General features: G+C 39.4%; 1 protein-coding gene across 2 annotated transcripts; it reads left to right on the plus strand.

Moving 5' to 3' along the window:
* The first annotated feature begins 446 nt into the window (after nt 1–446).
* Nucleotides 447–16,160, plus strand: ATPSCKMT (ATP synthase c subunit lysine N-methyltransferase). 2 transcript variants are annotated; one of them, XM_075705725.1, is made up of 5 exons: nt 447–818; nt 3,744–3,881; nt 4,903–4,953; nt 9,804–10,139; nt 15,696–15,725. In XM_075705725.1, the coding sequence occupies exons 1-4, from the start codon at nt 543–545 to the stop codon at nt 9,999–10,001; spliced, it is 663 nt and encodes a 220-aa protein (XP_075561840.1). In that variant the 5' UTR covers nt 447–542; the 3' UTR covers nt 10,002–10,139; nt 15,696–15,725. The 2 variants fall into 2 exon arrangements, with proteins under 2 accessions (XP_075561840.1, XP_075561841.1); XM_075705726.1 differs by lacking the exon at nt 9,804–10,139 and having other exon boundaries at nt 15,696–16,160.
* Nucleotides 16,161–18,929: the final 2,769 nt, after the last annotated feature.

Genomic DNA, 18,929 nt, shown 5'->3' on the forward strand with positions numbered 1-18,929 from the left:
CCCCCGCGTAGCGAAGTGGTATTGCCCTCCCCTATAAATACTGCGGGCCGAGGCTGCCTCGCTGCTGTCTCTGCGGGAGCTGGCTGGCGGCGGCGGTAGCGTGGCTGGGCGGGCAGTGGCGAGGGGGTGGCTGGTGGGCGGCCTTGCGGCTGGGGGCGGTGTGCTATGGAGGAAAGTTCCTCCTGAAGGGGAGGACGATAACTGCTCAGGGACATTTCCCGGCGGGCGGGCGGTCCGTGGCGGGGAGGTCTCCGCCTTCGCCACCCTTGAGCTGTTCCGGGGCGCGCTGCAGCCCGGCCGGGTGGGAAGAACTATGGGCTTAAATGGAAACTGCTTTCCTGTCCTGAAAAATTAACCTAGCGCTTCAGCTTCTCAAAAGCAGCAATAGTAACATTTCCTGAGGGTCTAGGATCTAGTTGTTTTTTTTTTGTTTTTTTTTTCCCCCGATGTTATGTCTCTGGTATAATACACTGCTTTGTCTTAAGTGAGCACATAATACAGCTATTAGAGAAAATAATCTTCAACGTCTGCCTCTAGGTGTGATGTCTGAGGTGGTAGCGAACGGGAGCCACGCAGCAAGCCCACAGGATTGCGAGGGTGGCTCCAGAAGGAGGAGCTGGGGGCTGTTGGTCACTGCTGGTGTTGGTGGGACCTTGGTGGCACTCTATGCTGTGGTGACCCCCTTCGTGACCCCGGCTCTCAGGAAAGTGTGCCTGCCCTTCGTTCCTGCAACTTCCACTCAGATCCAGAATGTGCTGAAAATGTTAGAAAACAGAAGTGGCTCCCTAGTTGACATTGGTAGCGGGGATGGCCGTATTGTAAGTTATCGACATCGCCTTCCTTTTATGTCGCCTCTCAAAAATGTGCCAAATGCTCTTGCCGTGGCTGCTGTTGTCTTCTCGTATTTATGAACGTCTTGTCTTTGGCATCCAGAGTTTTTGTTTGAGTCTTACGAAAAGGATCAAAGCTGAGACAGTTTATGTTCGGCTTAAGTGAGTAATCAGTACTTCTTGCTCCAGTCTTACCTGCAGCTTGACAAGGTCGCGTACAAAATGATAACCTCATCCTGTTGGTTGGAAGGAATTGCACTGCAGTCACCTGAAAAGATGCGATCGAAGTATTGGCGTTGTGATTGCCAAAGAGCTGCGATTTCATACGGGTTTATGGCTGCAGTATATGAGGCTGTGAGATTAAATAGGGCTGAGATTAAATAGTACTGTGCTTTCAGAGCTGCAGCTCTATGCTTATTGTATAAAGGTGGTAGAAGAGCAAAAGCGAATGAGAAATTGGTGATGGATTACAAAAATAAAAGTCCTGGTATTGTTAGAACTGTAGTCTTCGCACCTTGTGCAGTGCTGGCTGCCCTGCTTCAAAATCAATGGGGTGAAACTAGAATAAGTACTAAGAGAAATGGTGAGAATCACCAAAGCCAGAGTGATGCCTCCAGGACATTGTCTGAACCCCAATTTGTGAAATGTGGTGGTGAGGGTATAGTGGAGAATGGTGTGGGATTTTTTGTAGTTGTGATGTCTTGTGTACCATTTCATAACCATCTGCTTCAAGTCAGTTTTAGCAACAGGATGGTGCACTACGTGGGTTTTTGATGGAAACAAGTAAGTTCTGGAATGCCGCCTTTGTCCATGTTTCATGTGAATTGAGTCAACCATTTGTCCACACTAAGAAATTTGATTTGGAAATCCAGATGTGTGAAGGTGGCTTAGAAGGAATTGTAGGAGTAGGAAATGGAGAAAAGCACGTAGGTACGAGAGAACTGCAGTTTCTGATGCCCTGTCTGCTCAGCATTCTGGCTGTTGACCCTCATCTGAGGCATCTAATTTGACTAGATGTTGTGTGTTTAATTCTGATTTTTTTATATATATATAAAAATACATATATATTTTATATATATATATATATATGTGCCTAAATGGAGACTGAATACTGCTTGGAGAGCTAGGTGCCTAAAATTGAATGCTTGATGTTGCCTTAATGCATCTGTCCTGAAAAAGTTGAGCTTCTGTTCGGATGCTTTTAAATATTTAGCACTTACTCAGGTGTAATCAATGGATAAGTATGACCATACTTTTACTTCTAAGCATAGTAAAAATATCAGATTCTTTTAGTATATTTGCAAATGTGTGCATGATGGATGATGCATTATTTTAATAGTGTGAAACACACTGCCCAGGTAATGCTCTTTGAGAAGTTCTGTTAAGAAATGTGTACTTCTTCCTGATTTCACCTTGCCTGTTCTGTAATTCATAGTTCATCAGGCTTTTCCTGATTAAAACTTGGCAGTAACCTTTTAAATTATGACTTAAACCTTAATTCTAGAAACTGGTGCCTTTTTGTATTTTTCCTTAACTTTTTTTCTTTCTAAAAAAATCCATAGGCTTTGATCTTGTTTGAAGAAACTTGCAATACATAGTTAGCAATTTAATACAGTTTAACAATTCTAAATCTTGGGGTCTAATTTGGAGGAATGTCTTTGGAAATCTATTTGTTATCTGAATTTGAAGGCAAAAGCCTTTTAAAATGATACATGAAGCTTAGCATTGGATGAAAGCTGTACTGAGACTTATGTGTAGGGGTGGGTTTTCTCCAATTTTTTAACCTACATTTAAATTTTTTACCTACATTTTTTTAAATTTAGGTCAACAGATTACTTTCATACCTTTTCTATTGGGCTGTAGGTCATTTGGCTCTGGATTAGGGGGAGTCTCATGTGCCTACCCATCACTGCTTTTCAAATAAGTGCTCTAATTTTGAGCACTTAGAATCATAGAATCACTTCTGCCTGTGTATTTCACTGTTGTCTCCATGGTAAATTTTGGTACCATTTAATTCCAAGGTAGCGTCATGAGTATGTTAAATTTAACTTTTATGTAAATCGTAGACGTACTACAAGCTTACAGCTTTACCTTGTGTCGTGGTTTAACCCCAGCTAGCAACCAAGCACCGCACAGCTGCTTGCTCACTCCCTGCTTCCAGCGGGATGGGGGAGAGAATCTGAAGAGCAGAAGTAAGAAAACTTGTGGGTTGAGATAAGAACAGTTAATGATTGAAATAATATATAATTAAAAAAAATTCTAATGAAAAGGAAAACAACAAAAAAAGAGAGGCAAACAAAACCCAGGAAAAACAAGTGATGCAGCTGCTCACCACCCACTGACTGATGCCCAGCCAGTCCCTGAGCAGTGATTGCTGCCCCCCGGCCAGCTCTCCTCCAGTTTATGTACTGAGCATGACATCATATGATATGGAATAGCCCTTTGGGCAGTTTGGGTCAGCTGTCCTGGCTGTGCCCCCTCCCAGCTTCTTGTGCACCTGGCAGAGCATGGGAAGCTGAAAAGTCCTTGACTAGCATAAGCAGTACTTAGCAACAACTAAAACATCAGTGTGTTATCAGCATTCTTCTTGTGCTAAATCCAAAGCACAGTGCTATGCCAGCTACTAGGAGGAAAATTAACTCTATCCCAGCTGGAACCAGGACACCCTGTGAATGTTTAAGTGGTTCATTTTGTTCATCTGAATACATCTATTAATTTCAGTGGGACTACTCATAATAGAAAACTGTAGTTTGTGTTTTTGTTCACTATATTACTAATCTGTTGGGGACTAAAACGCGAGTGATTTACAAAAGTGCATTTACTTGATTTATATTGTAAATAAAATGATGTGTTCCTGTTTAGATTAATAAACTTTCTCTGTTTCTAAGTGAAGATTTATTTTCTTCCTTGTAGGTGATAGCAGCTGCCAAAAGGGGATTCAAAGCTGTTGGTTATGAATTAAATCCCTGGCTAGTCTGGTACTCCAGATACCGTGCCTGGAGAGATGGGGTACATTGGAACACCAAATTTTATATTTCGGATTTATGGAAGGTAGGTGGTGAAGTACGTAAGAATGACTCTGGGATGTTTGAGAGATTTCCATAATTTGGAAATACTTTCTTGAAAGAACCAGAATGCTGACTGGCTGCAAGGTGCTGTATTGGGCTTTGAGAAAAGTACTTGAGCCCATAGAACCTAGACTCAACAGCACAACACCGTGCTCAGCTGGTTTTGTGCTTCAGTGAAGTGCTGTCCTTTTTCAGTACAGGCTCCTCGAGCATGCTGTGCCATGCTTGTGTCTGAGGAATGATTGGGGGTGCTGTAATGTCAGGCTTCACTGAGAGCTGGTTCTATGGAGTCAGTAACAAGACTCTTACCTAATGTGCAAGATCAAAATCTCATCTGACACTTCATTAGACGTGTTCTTTTTCTAGCTGTGCAATGTGTTGCCTGGTTTTGAGTGTTGCTCTAAGGTAACTTACATATACGTGACTGAGATTTTTTTCACAATTTTCAATCATTTGAGTCACAATTGCCTCTTTAATGAGGCGTACTTTTTTGGGTCACATTTATGTGAATACCAGGAATTTTGGGGAAAAGTGTGAATGTACTATTTTTATCTTTGTTCAGAGAGGAGCATAGGAAAACTTCATGGGATTGACTGGAAGAACCCAGGCACTGGAATGCCTGGCAAGTTTTTACAGCTAGCTAACACTTATCAAAAGTGGGGGCAAACTTAAAACATACATCATTTTAACATATACAGGAGTTGTGGAAAAACTTAACCATGAGTAAAATCGTGTAGGTGTTTTCTAAAGTAATGCTTTGTGTGCTACTAGAATTGGTGCCATATTCTTGGCCAGGCAGTAGAAGTTTTTTGCTGTTCAGCTATATAAAGTTGTCTTTATGTGAAAATTTTTGTGAGAAAAAGTTGATACAGGATCTCTTTTCCTATTTTTGGTCTAAACCCCTGTTGAAAGGAGTGCAGCTAGAGGGAGGGAAAAGAATGGTGAGAACTTCTCCAAATACGAATGGCATTTCATTAAGATTTGTTCTCAAATTTTATTTTTAGGTTTCTTTTTCCCATTACACAAATGTTGTTGTTTTTGGGGTACCTCAAATGGTAAGTTCACTATTTTTGCATTGTTTAATTATTTTAATACCAAGGCATTTAATGTTAGTACATTCATCTGCAAAATGAACCAGCCTGCAGAATGTCAAAGGTAGTTAGTATTAGTATTTTGATATTTCGTTGTTGCTTATTAATTTCCATGATAAAACCTGGTAAAACTTGTGATAGTATGCAGACTGGAGCTCTGAAAATACACTTTTTTGAGAAGTATTTGCTGTCCATCAGTTCAGAACCAAAATGAAAACTGCTGTGCTCAAGTTGGTTGGGGGGAAGGTGATAGATTGGTTCTTGAAAATTGCAGTTTTTCATACTGAAAAAACAAGGAATGTGCAGGGAGAGGATGGAGTAGGAAATTGTCTACAGCTGATTTTTGGGAACCTTTAGAGAAGAGTGTTGAACTTTGCTTATGTTCTTCTCCAAAAACCAGATCACTTCAAATAGGCCAGCAGCTGGTATACTGAAATAATCCCTTGCCCGTGTTAGACTGTGAGGGTTTAGGAAGGGAGACAAATACTTCAAGTATAATTGCTAGAGTACCAGTACACAAATTATTTGCCTTTTAGGGAGGCTTTGTAGCCTATGTTCATCGTGCCCCTGGGGAAAATTGCATTCGTCAAAACTGGTGTAGAAATTGAGTTGCATAGTGACTGCTTTAGTGATATATTCAATAAACTCAGTCAGACGTTACATTCACTTTGGCTTTTGGCTTGATCTAGTTTTCTTTTTCTCTTCTTACTAGAAAAGAGGAAAAAAAATCTTAACTGTATAAATATTCTTGGTATTTTGATTTATAAATGGAATCTTCTATATAGGTTGAATGCATATGGAGGTGTGAAATAGCATATAAATGCTTCTGTATTGCTTCGTCCTCTGCTAAGGCAGATGTGGGATGAAATGGTGAAGATCTTTGTGATGCTATACTATACAACATACACTGATAATATTTCTGTAGTAGTAACAGGAAGATGCAACGAGAAGCATAATAAAGCTTCTCTATCCTTTGCTTTTTCTTTAACAGCATTGGAATTAAATACCTACTTCAGATACAAATTCCAACTCATGTTGGAAACTGAAGTGAAAATGCAGTTTCCCCCCCTCCCCCCCACTTTTGTGGGTGGCATATTAGTGAGAACTATGATGTTACTTGTGCTACAGATGTTGCCAGGTTTGGAAGTTATGTGCTCCCTAGCTTGAGTTCCGGGAGGGGGCAGTATCAATATTTGAATTTGCAGTCAGAAATTCCGCAGTTGCACTGAGGGGAAAAGTGCAGGTAAAGAAAGATATTTCAGTAAACTAGAAATAAATAAATGCCCTGGGAAAAAGTGAGTAAACCTAGCAGAAATACTGGCTTAACTTTAAATGTAATAGTATAAAGTGGGATAAATTAGTAACAGCTATGATAGAAAGAGTAGCTATAGGGCTGGGAATAACTTCAGTAAATTCAGTAAATACTGGGCTAAATTCTTCCAATAAAAATACTGTCATAAATGTAACAGATCCAAACATATGAAATACTGTGTTTCCTGAGCAGTCGTTTGCTCATGATCCCCTTTAAATTTACTTCAGAAGCTGCGAATGCTTAGCCTCCTGAATGACTAAATTGATTTTCTAGAAACTTTAACGCATTTTCTTTTTTACTGAGGGCAATAGATCTCTTAACTTTTTTAATAATACTGGTCTGATTTGATGTTGTCACATAGTGCTTTTATTTCATACCCAAGATTAGCTTACAGAACTTTGATTTATTGATCTTCAGGGAAGACTAAGACCTCTCTGTTCTTGCAAGCATCTGGGGGAAGGTGTGTTTATCTATAAGTCATTGCAGAGAGACTTTTACTTGTTCAGGGTGGCATGACAGAATTCTTACCAGGTGTTCATGTTCACAGCTTTTGTGTATTTTTAGTGATTATATACTGTACAAAAGGTTTACTAAACTGTATATCTGTGTAGACATAGCAAAAAAATCCAACCCTGGCTTGATGTAAAATGCAGTATGATGCAGTAGTATGACCTCATGCTACTGAGATATTTAGCTTAAAACTAGTTTGACTGTTTGGTTCAAGGATACAATTCTTTTTGGCTGAACTACTAAAGAAGTTTTCTCATTTGAGCTAATACAGACATGAGATGTCACTAATTTTCATAATTGCTCATTAAAAATTAGGCTATATCTGTATGTGTTATTTCTGTTACAACTTAGTCCTTCCTTTTCTGGTGTCTTAGCTTAGTTTGAGATACCACAGTGGGCTTATTTTTCTAGTTTATTTAAAGTTCCGGTAGCAAAAATGTTTAAAAGCATTTGCTGTATGGATGAAGTCAGAGCACAGAATGCTTAAAAATATTCAGAGGTAACTCTTTGATATATTAGATCTATGACTATAATTTTCCTAAAATATTCCATTGTAAGCTTAAATGTAGCTCTAGTAGGATGTTACATCAAAGGCACACCCTGCACTTATGTGATAGTGGAAGCTATCAGCAGCCTTTGAAAATACATTTTCTTCAGTCAGTCTTGTTTTCTAATAATGTTCTGTTGTGGGTTTTTTCTTTTTCTGTGAATTTTTTATACATTTTGTGTCCTTCATGGCTTAAATTGGGCTGTATTTGTGAATAATTACTATCCTTTTAACCTTTTAATATCTAAATGTTATGTCATGATATCGAAGTAAATAGATTTTTACATGTAATAGAAGTAACCTGTGGAGCTTGCTGTTACAATTACTCCCTGAGATAGATACAGTATGTAAGAATAAATGGAATTCCAAATGGATGTGCACTGATCTGCTTAAGCATAACTTCAAACTTTTCCAAAGGACAAAAATGGCTAAATCTATCAAGTTTCTTTTTTTCCAGAACATAATCATTGTCTGGGATGGGAAAGAAATTTCTTTGAAGTCTAGATATGTTAATTCATTTCTCACTTAATCCATAGCAGAATTTGCAAAGTACTTATTGGAAAGAGAGTATTTGACTGGGCAGGGTGGTGTTCTGTTCTGGAAGAGTAGTGGTATTTCCTTTGACTTTCATACCTGCTCAATTTTTGTGCGTGGAGGAAAACTATACTGTAGGTCTTCAACCAAGGAGAGTTGCATAGTGGTATTTGACACGGTCCCCCACAACATCCTTCTCTCTACATTGGAGGGATATGGATTTGATGGATGGACTATTTGGTGGATAAGGAATGAGCTGGATGGTCACATCCAGAGAGTAGTGGTCAACAGTTCAGTGTCCAGATGGAGATCAGTCACGAGTGGTGTCCCTCAGGAGTCTGTATTAGGACCAGTACTGTTTAATATCTTCAACGACATAGACAGATTGAGTGCACCCTCAGCAAGTTTGCACATGACACCGAGCTGAGTAGTGCAGTTGACACGCCTGAGGGATGGGATGCCATCCAGAGGGACCTGGACAAGCTGGAGAAGCACTTGGTTTGTTAAACCTTATCAGGTTCACACAGGCCCACAAGGTCCTGCATCTGGGTTGGGGCAACCCCTGATATCAATACAGGCTGGGGGATGAAGGGATTGAGAACAGCCCTGCGGAGAAAGGCTTGCACGTACTGGTGGATGAAAAGCTGGACATGAGCCGGCAATGTGTGCTCGCACCCCAGAAAGCCGACCATATCCTGGGCTGCATCAAAAGCAGCGTGGCCAGCAGGTCGAGGGAGGTGATTCTGCCCCTCTGCTCTGGTGAGACCTCACCTGGAGTGCTGTGTCCAGCTCTGGGGCCCTCAGCACAGGAAGGACATGGACCTACTGCAGGGGTCCAGAGGAGGGACACAAAGATGATGCGAGGGCGGGAGCACCTCTCCTATGAGGCCAGGCTGAGAGAGTTGGGGTTGTTCAGCCTGGAGAAGAGAAGGCTGCAGGGAGACCTTATTGTGACCTTTCAGTACTTAAAGGGGGCTTATAAGAAAGATGGGGACAGACAGGCCTGTAGTGACAGGACAAAGGGTAATGGCTTTAAACTAAAAGCAGGTGGGTTCAGAGTAGATACAAGGAAGAAATTTTTTACAACGAGGGTGGTAAAACGCTGGCACAGGTTGGCCAGAGAGGTGGCAGATGCCCCATCCCTGGAAACATTCAAGGTCAGGTTGGACGGGGCTCTGAGCAACCTGATCTAGTTAAAGCTGTCCCTGCTCCCTGCAGGGGGGTTGGGCTAGATGACCTCTAAAGGTCCCTTCCGACTGAGATAACTATTCTATGATTCTGTATGCTGTTTCATACAGTACTGCTGCAGGGACTTACACGCATATGTTAACAGGCTGGAGCCAACAAAGCTCAATTTCAGTAGTATTTAACATACCAGTACTTTACCATACAGTGACAGCAGAATGTTTGCTTTGGGTTTTTGACTGTATGATGTTTTGTGTGTCCCAGGATCTGTCTTGGGGTTAGACTGGAAATTGAGAGGTGTTGGCCTTTGAGTATCACATAATAGTTCATGTGACTTGGGATGTCATAAATAGTGTGAATTCAGGGGGCTGAACTTTGGTTCTCTGCAGAGAAGCAGCGCACTGAATAGAATCAGGAATGGGAACATGCAAAGTCTTTTCTTTGTGGGTTTTTTATCTAAGGGATTATCTGTGGTTTTTGATTGAATGCTTAGAACTTAGAGTTATGATTTTCTTGATCTCACCAATCAGGGCACAATAACCATTGTCTAGTTAGATATGCTTTGTCAATGCATCGAAGCCAAAACATGTGTCATGAATACTTCCTAATTTTTTTTTTCCAAAAATTCCTCAAACCTTGGACTTCTCTTGAACACTTGAATTAGATTCTAAAGAGAATGCTTCTGTTTTTTACCGCTTCTGAAAGCTTTTTATTGTTGGTCAACAGATGCCACAGTTGGAGAAGAAGCTGCAAGAAGAACTTGAATGTAATGCCAGAATCATTGCCTGTCGTTTTCCTTTCCCTCATTGGATTCCAGATCATACTACTGGAGAGGGAATAGACACTGTGTGGGCCTATGATTTGAAACATTCTAGAGGATGTGAAACAAAAAGCTTGGAAATTACACGAGAGATGGAATCCTAAACATCTAATTTGTTTTTGTACTGAAATTTTTGGCTTTGACTTCACCTGTTAAGATTAATGTGAATAGAGCCCCAGGATATGGAGATACATATTCACTAAAATAACTGAAGTATGCTGGTTATCTGAAAGCACGCAAAGGTTAGTGAAAGGTGTAGTTAAATGGGTTAATGTAGTTATAAAACTTTCTCATAATTTTTACTTAGAAGCAGAAAACTTTAATATGGAAAATGGGATAAAACATGGTTCACTACTGTTAAGGGGAATGTATGCGTAAGTTAAAATGTTTAAATTGGTGAACTTAATATGTGCATTCTTTCTGAGCCTACGTAGCATTTGTTATTGGTGTTGGAAGTGGTGTGCAAGTGGCTTCTCAAATGAGCCGTGGTTCCCAAATGTCTCCATTACGTATGCCAAGTAGGCATAGTGCTTCATACATCAAACTGATGTGGATTGAGTGCAATGATGATACCAATGTTTTACAGCTCAGCTTTGAGTGTGTACTTTTTTAAAGTTGAATATGACATAGCAAGCAAATATAACAAGTTGTTTATTCATTAGCACAAGTGCAGCCCTTGATTATATTAATGTATTTTTATTTAACTTGTTATGTGAAGACAAAACTGCAGAGATGTGCCCTTACTGAACACTTATTGATATAAGTCTTTGCAAATGACCATGAGTTTTCCTAACCTCTGTGATTTAGGAAGGGTTTCAAAAGTCACCTACTTGGCAGTGAAGTGTTACCGCTTCTGTGTGCTCAAACCTTGGGTAAGGTGTGGGTGAGAGTTGCTTGCTTGAATGTGTCATGAAGACTGTCTCTGATTCCAGAGCTTGTTGGTCTGGCTAGCTTGGTTAAATCTGATTAGACATCATTTAGTTTATAGTGAGATAGGAAGTGAGGTTTTCAGTCAGGCTTTTTTCCCCTTTACTTTTCTATGCCATCTGATGAGATATCAGAAACTCATGGCATCATTGCATGGCTTTTCCTTGGAAAAAGCAAGTTCTCCCTGTCTTTTTGCTGATACTAGTTTACAGTGGGGTATTGTCAATGCTGTGATATTTTACTTTTCTGACATGGTTACAGCACTTTCCTATTTTATAACAGTCTGCTTACTTGGTCTTTCTTTTGGTTCCCAGGTAAAGTTTTACTGTTTTCACCCATTAACAATTAGTCAGACTTCATAGTTAGACTTCCCTGGCCCCAGTTAACTGTTAAGCAGTGACTATGTAAGTTTGTCAGACCTTTTCATATATGATACCCATAGAACAAAGCTAAAACAGGCTGGGGAATTGTCACCTGGCGTCTAGGCAGTTGTTACTACAACTAAAATTAGCTCACACCAAGAGAAGTGCTGAGACCCTGCAGTTTCAGGTAAATGCAAAGCCTGTGAGATTTTATTAGGTGTTGGGAAAGCACGTTTGCTGGACTATAGTATCTGACTGGAAGAGAAGTTAGATGTTATTTGGATGTGTAGCCTATAGTTACACCTGTACCCAAGCTTTTTATTTTTGGTGGGAGGGGAGGAGGAAGGAGAGTTTAAAATACAAATCTATACTGAGGATTTGAAATGGAGCAGTAGAATGGTTTTGTCCTGATGATGTATACAAAGAAGGAGAAGAAAAGGGCAAATGTATCTGCTCTGGAGTCTGCAAAGGAGAGATGATTTCAGCCTTGAATGGCAAGGCACAGCTGTAAATGTGGAGACTCTGTGTCCAGAAGAACACTGATTTCTGGTAAGCAGTCTTTTACAGCCTTTCACTGTGGTGTAACATAGTGCATCTTCTGAAACTACACTAAACTCTTTCTACCATGATTTAAGTGTTAATGATTATTACACAGTGGCAGGACAGGGCTACAGTGGTTATCTGAAATGGCTGAATTTACTTTAATATCCCAAGGCCATAAAACTGGAAGCTCAGACAAAGGAAATCTGGAATTATTTCTATTGGAAAAAGACCATATGAAGGGGAAATTTAGCTAATTAAGCAGAGTCCTTCCCATAATGATTATAAAGGAGAAGAGGAGGCAAAAGATTTTGATCAAGTGAATTGTGACTCATCTGCAGTGTAGTGCTTTGACCCAAGTTTCTACTGCCTACTTTCACCAAAGTTAGCTTGCAGGCAATGAAGTAGATACTTATTTTCTTCTGCTGTGTTTAACTGTATATTTGTCTATTGTATTATCGTTTGCCTGTTAAAAGGTAAAACTGAATTTCTCAATTCTGCCTGTGGTAAAGGCTTTGGGGCTTGTATGTCTTAGTTACCACCTATTGCTCCAGAAGTATTTGTTGAGGAGGGAGAGATAGAATTAATGATGTGATGGCCTGAGCTTTAGGAGCCCTAAGTGCTGTCCTCAAGGCAAGTAGAGATTTATGAATGCTTTTAAAGTAAAGCAGAGTGCTGTTTCTTGCTCTGGCCATTTACTTTTGGGAGACTACACTGAGATAGACAGTGGTCTGAAGGTTCAGAATTCCTTGTTACATAAGGAGATGTGCTGTATTTCCTCTTTCCATGGCTGAAGAATGAAATGGAAAGCAAATTGCTCTAATTTACACCGGGGAACTAGGAAAGCATTTTCTTGTCATGTTGTCCTCAATTTTTCTATCACTTGCTATGTTCATTTGATAGTTTACAAGATTAAATACTTAACTGTGACTTCAGTTATCACTGTATGATTATGTTGATACACTTCCAATTGCTAGGGTAATGTGTTGTGATTTCATTGATACCTACTTCAGAGTACAAATTTGTTTCTTCTGAAAACCAGGAAAGCCTTAGAGAACTGGCTTAATAAAATTATAGTGTAGGTTTGAAGCCAAAAGGAGGAATTGTTCAAGCTACACATGCTGTTCAATATCAAAGTAATTCAGATACCCAGAAAAACCTATAGTTTATCTTTGTTTACATCTTTTAGTAGAATCACTTGCCTTTTGGGGGTTACTTGTTTTTTTTTACTTCCTTACCCTGCCAGATCTTAGCAAAAAAGTTGCTACATTGCTGAATGAGTAATGTTTTCCTGAAACATTGTAGAATTTGATCTGTTTGAAAAGAATACAGGTCAGAGTTCTTCAGGAGTCAGACTTTCAAATTTTTTCTTTGTTTTTTTTGCTGCATTGAGACACATTATGTCCCCATAGGCTTTGTGATGCAAGATCAGTTGTACCAATGCAATGTCTGAGTGCTACAATTCTAATTCTGTAGTTTTCTATTTTGCATGAATTGGCTTTCTAGGGAGAAGAGGGGTATAGCTAGAAGAGAGCCATGTGATATGCGGGTTGCTCAGTATACTGCACAGTCACTACAGCTACACAGCAATGTCAACCAAGCTTGTCCAGATTTGTTTGTGAAATGTGCACATACTTTGTGAGCTTTAGGCATTTCTGTATTACTGGGTGTATTGAAGTTCTTGACTTATCCTCTGGTCTGATTATATGCTGCCACTTAATCTAATATTGCTCCAAGGAAGTTAATCCTCTGTCTCTGAGCTGCTGTTTATTTCTGACTCATGAGTTGTAGCCAGGTAAGAAGGTACAGAATCAAGTTTAAATTAAACTACTGCATTTCACAAGCCAGTTGAATGAGTATGGTCTGTGGGAAAAAAGTTCCAAAGCCCAGCCTTTGGGAAAGTCTGTTACCTTTAATGAAGGAAATAGCTCAGGAGGTGACAGATCTCCTGAATTCTGCATACATTTTTTTAAGAAAGGCTTGAGCTTTGCTTTTCTCATGTGTGTGTTCTTTAAAAATTTTTACCGCTGTAATACCATTCTAAGATCTACAGGGGAAGTAAGCAGAGGTAGCATGCATTTTGTTTATATTTTGAGCTATGGGAGCAAAGGAGTGTTATGGCCCAAGTATAGCAGTTTGAACTATTTCAAAAGCAGTTTGACAGACTTGCACATCAGCTGTGTGTATTTCTCATTGGATAGGAGCATCCATACTAAGAATGGGCTGTGATGAACATTCACTCAGAAATGGCTCATGTCTGATACCATTAACTTGAATGAACACTAATTATTGATAGATCACCTCATACTTCTGTGGTTTCACTTTTCATGATGGTTTACAAATACTGAAGCATTTCTTCAAGAAAGGACATGAATCCTTCAGATTCATGGTTGAAGAGGGCAGCCTAACATCAGATGTAATGCCAGTAAATTCTGCTGAGTTATTTTTCTTTTATATTTGCCAAGTTTGCAGTTCCCTAGTTTTACATCACAGTCCCAACTTCTTTTTCAGAAGTAACGTGTTTCTTCTAGAAGACTTCTTGAGTTCTTGATAAGATAGTGTGGGATCTATGTTTAACTTAAAAATCACCCTTGAGTGAGATAGCTGCAGAGTTAATATTTTCAGTATTTTTCTTTGTATGATAATCTTTCTATTCATCCTTGTATGCTTTACTGAGGGAGACTTATACATGGATAGTTACCATTTTTTTTTCTTCACTCTTCTTCTGAATTCTCCCTCTTATTTCAGTTCTTGCTTTTATTTTTCATATTGTCTTTTTACAATTTGACTGTTTGACTTCATAAATTCATCAGATCTTCCCATTTCCTTTAATTTTTTTTTTCTGTAAACTAGTTGCCTTTTTTTCCCAGCAACTTTGCAGGAAGACTAAATATGTTAAGGAATGTCCCTTTTCTCTCTAACATTTTAACATGTATTTAACTAACCTCCTTGATTTATTTAGCAGTCTGTATGCTGACATAGCATGAGTTTTGTTTCCAGTAAATGAAAGAAAAACACATCCACCCATATGGTATTTATACTGAAAAATAGCCTCAGTCTACAACAATTCTGACTATTTAGTAGTTTTAAGTACTTAATTTCACATTTTTATTGTATTTCATCACTTGGCAAATGAATACAGGCCTTTTATCCATTCAGTAGTTCTTTGGATTTGGGTTATTTGTTCAGGTGGGACTTTTGCTGATTTCTTTTTCATAGTATAATGTTGGGGTTTCTATTAGAGGCTTTGGTTGAAATGTTGGACTGATGTTTTTCCTGTGAATTGCTGTGTAGTCCTTGAAGAATCACTGTCATATAATCCAGTGAACTGCTAGCATTGGTAAAAATTAAGTAAAACCTGCTTACCAGTAAATGTGCAGGGATATTTTTCAGCTTACTGTATATGTTGTGGTTTTTAAAAATAAAGTAGGTTTTTGAAGACCCATATAAAGCTTGTGGTGTGAAGTTTTGAGGTGAGCAGAGGTCTTTGCAAGGTCAGAAGCAGTAAATTAATGGCTTTCAACCTGAGGTTTGTGGGTGCCTTCTGAGGAATCCACAAAAAGTAATTTAAAAAGCAGATCTACTATCAGTAGGTTTATATTTGCTACCCGTGGTTGTGTCCTTCCATTGGAAAATTTTAATGTGTCTGAAATGATCATTTGAGAATCCCTGAACTAAAAATACGGGTTTACATAAAACATTAGCTAAATGGAAATGAGTTCATCAAAGTGAGGAGTTGTTTTTTTTTTTTTCTTTCTGTTGTTGCTTGCATGGACTGTTGAGCCTTGAACCTCTGCAGTATACAAATGTATGAGCCTCTGTCTCTTCTGGTATGCATGTGACTTCATATTTTGCTATGTGAGAGCAGTCGCATGGTTTTGCACGTTCCCATTGCGTTCTAATTCTAGCTTTGTAGTTAATCGATGATAGATCTGGTTTAAGGGTCTAATTGCCCCCCCTTTTTTTTAGGAACAGCTTAAACATGAAACGTACATTTTCAAAACACCTGACCAGCTGCCACTGAAGCCTGTCTGAAAAGCCAACAGACTCCATGAAACTCCTTACTGCTGTAATGTCTGCAGCTGTACATGCTAAAACTCTGGTTCAGATGAGCAGAAACGTGCCTAGCTCTTCCATAAGCCCTCTTACTTCTTGATTGAAAATGGAAGTGTGAGGAGAAGACACAAAATGAATGATAAAAACTTGAGGAGCACTGCAAGTTCTGGGAGAGAAGAACGTGAGTGGTGTGGGATATAGCTCTGTCATTATCACTCCAGCCCCAAAAGTTTGATGCTGTCTTCCAGCAGGTCCCCCCCAGAGTTATGTAGTTCTTCTTGAAAGTATACTTCTTTTTCTGTCTTTCCCATTTTTTTTAAGCTTTTCAGAGTGTGCACAAATCAAGATAACTTATTAAATTCTCTACAGCAACCCTCATCATCTGTGTTCCTGTATATTTTATTGCTGCTTCCTTTTTTTCCAGCACACATAGAAGCCAAATTTATACTCTAACTACCTTTGTGCTCAATGTATAAATAAGCTTTGTGGGTGTGATCAATACCAATTAAGTTTTTTTGCAAACACAGATCTCGCACTGAAGCAATTCTAAAAAGATTTTGAGCAGTAACGGGACAGGTAATGGTCATGATGTGAAAATACTAATGTTACTTAGTGACAGGGATGGTAGAGTGTCCTGCCATTTGAGGTACTTTTAACTTCAGTTGTCAGTCAGATGTGTCAAGCAAAGCCAGGGAATGAAAGACTAGTAGCAAAGCAGCAGTGTTGTGTGGTATTTTAAAAGATTTATTTTATAACACTATCATCAGAGGCTGCCTTCTGGTTTCATCTAAACTGTTAAGTACTGTTATGTTCTGATAAAGAGTATGTTGGTGGGAGAATATGATTGGCTGAGCTAATACAACTAGTGAGCATCTTAAAGTGTTATCCTATAGTACATTCTGGTAATTTCTTTAGCCTCCCCCCCCCCAAGAATACCTTTAGAGTGACAATGTTACAGATTTAAAATGAGAACTACATTTATCACCCTTAGAAATTAAAGATTAGGAAACAGGTTCTAATATGAAAAAAGTTGCTGGCTTCAGCAACTGGGTCTTATTTACCAGAGCATGTTAAGTATCATGTAGGTCAGATCCAGACTGACTTAACGGTTTAAGTTTCTTAGAAAAAGTTAACACTTCTTGTGAGTCTCTTGGACATGCAATCTGAATTAGGTTGTTTGCTTATTCTAATAAAAATGTTGATTGAACAGCACTCTTCTCGGGATTACTTGTCTACTGCATGAAAATTAAGTAGTCTAAGCGCTTTCCAGGAAACAGGATACCTGGATTCTAGATCTTTCATGAGGCTTTGTCTGTAGCCGTTTTCTTCATGTTTGTCTGTACTTTGGGTGATTGTGAACATCAGATGATTGGAGTGGGGACTTTTGCATGCTTGGGTGATACTTGTATGTGTAAGGACAAATTAGAGGTTGAAGCATACCTTTAATCCCTTTCAGGATAGCTAATCAAAAGTGGTCCCTTCTCTGGAATTGTTTTAATCTGACTCTGGTAAAATTTTCATTTCCACAGGCGTAAAACTAGATGTTGTTTGATTCATTTATCTTTCTATTCTGTTGTATGCCTGAAGAACTTATGTTGGCAATACAAGTCTCTTTCCATTTCTGTCCGAAATACACAGTGGATGTTTTATTGGCCTTGAGTGCCTTTATTACTGTGGTGAGACAGTGTTTCCTCCTGGTGTTGGATATGCAGGTTGTTCACTGTCGGACCTTGTAAGTACCAGGGTTGTGAATGATGCAGCTTTCTTGTTAGGGCACTCCAAGCAGTGCTGAACCCAAGGATACTGGAGCTCAAGCTCCACAGCAGATAACCCATCAAAAGTATTGAGCTTCACTTTGTATTTATTGTTGTTAGCAAGCTCCTCCTCCCCTATTGCTACCCCACACACAAAATAAACAGCACCCCCCCCCCCCCCCCCCCCCCCCAACCCTCATCCATCAGAATGTGTTCTTTGGTTTTTCAGCTGCTGGTGCAAATGACCACATTACTCCCAGCTTTGTCTAGGCCATGGGCCTAGTGAAGCCTTCCCAGCTTATGTTTCAATGTAACAATGTAAACCCCCAGTTTAGGAACTCTGCAAAGCAGAGGATAAATTCACTCCAATTTTCCCTCCGCCTAACAGTAGTAGAATATTGTTCTTTAGTTTTATGCTGCTGTTTCTTTCTGGTACAACCTAATCATAAACTTTCCTTCACTGGAGGGAGAGAACTAACACCAGAGCCCTTCTCCAGCACAAACTTAGAGCAAGGCTCTTTAACTGAGGGGCTTCCCCTTTGGAAAATCTGTCAGCAGCACAAAGGTCCTTTACCAGTAGAGATGGGAGGGCTTTCTCTCAAATTCCTGTTGCTGATACAGATGCTGTTTGTCAGGACCACTACTAGGAACATCTTGGTTTTCCACCAAGACTTGGTGTAATTACCTATGGCTTAAGGTTAGTTCAGGGGTGTTGATGCTAGGTCTGGTACGGAGGCTTGGAGTAGCAGGACTCTCTCAGTCTGTTTACCTTTTTGGGGAATGTCAAAAATCAAGTTTTGCTCCTTACAGTAGCGTAATTTCTTTTATATGTCAGTAAAAATATCACAATATATTGATATAATGAAAATATAAGAATAATCTTCTGATACTAATATTCTGGAGACAGACTAAGCTGGATGTTACTGAATGGAGATTTCTAGGTTGGAGGAAGAGGCACAAGTCTGTTCTCCCTTCAGTAAGCATGTGTTTTTCCTATTAACTTTGAGGGAATTTGTTTGCATGTGTTTAAAAAAAAAAGAAGTAAATGTAGAAGACGGCAGTTGGAATGCTAGTTATTAGTTTGCATTCAGCCCTGCAGTAAAATGCTATGTTTATACAGCAGTATTCATTTTCAAACTGCTACTGAATAGTAAATCTAGCAACACTTTTGTAGGGCTGGCTGATATTATCTTCACCCTTTACAACTGCAAAAACTGTAGCAAAGAGCTAATTTGTTCAAGACCACAAAAGTAATCGGTGGCAATGCTGTGATTAGAATAAGACTGCAACTCTAGGTCTGTGTCACCAGCTGGAAGAATGTATTTTTTTTTAAATGGCTGCTCCTGAGGGTGGCAGTACCTGTGCACTTTCACAACCGATGGAGCCAGAGATA

This window comes from Pelecanus crispus, chromosome 2 (genome assembly GCF_030463565.1).
Source record: "Pelecanus crispus isolate bPelCri1 chromosome 2, bPelCri1.pri, whole genome shotgun sequence".
Taxonomy (NCBI): domain Eukaryota; kingdom Metazoa; phylum Chordata; class Aves; order Pelecaniformes; family Pelecanidae; genus Pelecanus; species Pelecanus crispus.

What these genes read in the sequence shown, in the direction of transcription:
- ATPSCKMT (XM_075705725.1), top strand. Translation starts at nt 543, where the DNA reads ATGTCTGAGGTGGTAGCGAACGGGAGCCACGCAGCAAGCCCACAGGAT. An exon ending in GTAGCGGGGATGGCCGTATT is followed by an intron (nt 819 to 3,743) that starts GTAAGTTATCGA and finishes TCTTCCTTGTAG; the next exon opens with GTGATAGCAGCTGCCAAAAG. An exon ending in ATATTTCGGATTTATGGAAG is followed by an intron (nt 3,882 to 4,902) that starts GTAGGTGGTGAA and finishes TTTTATTTTTAG; the next exon opens with GTTTCTTTTTCCCATTACAC.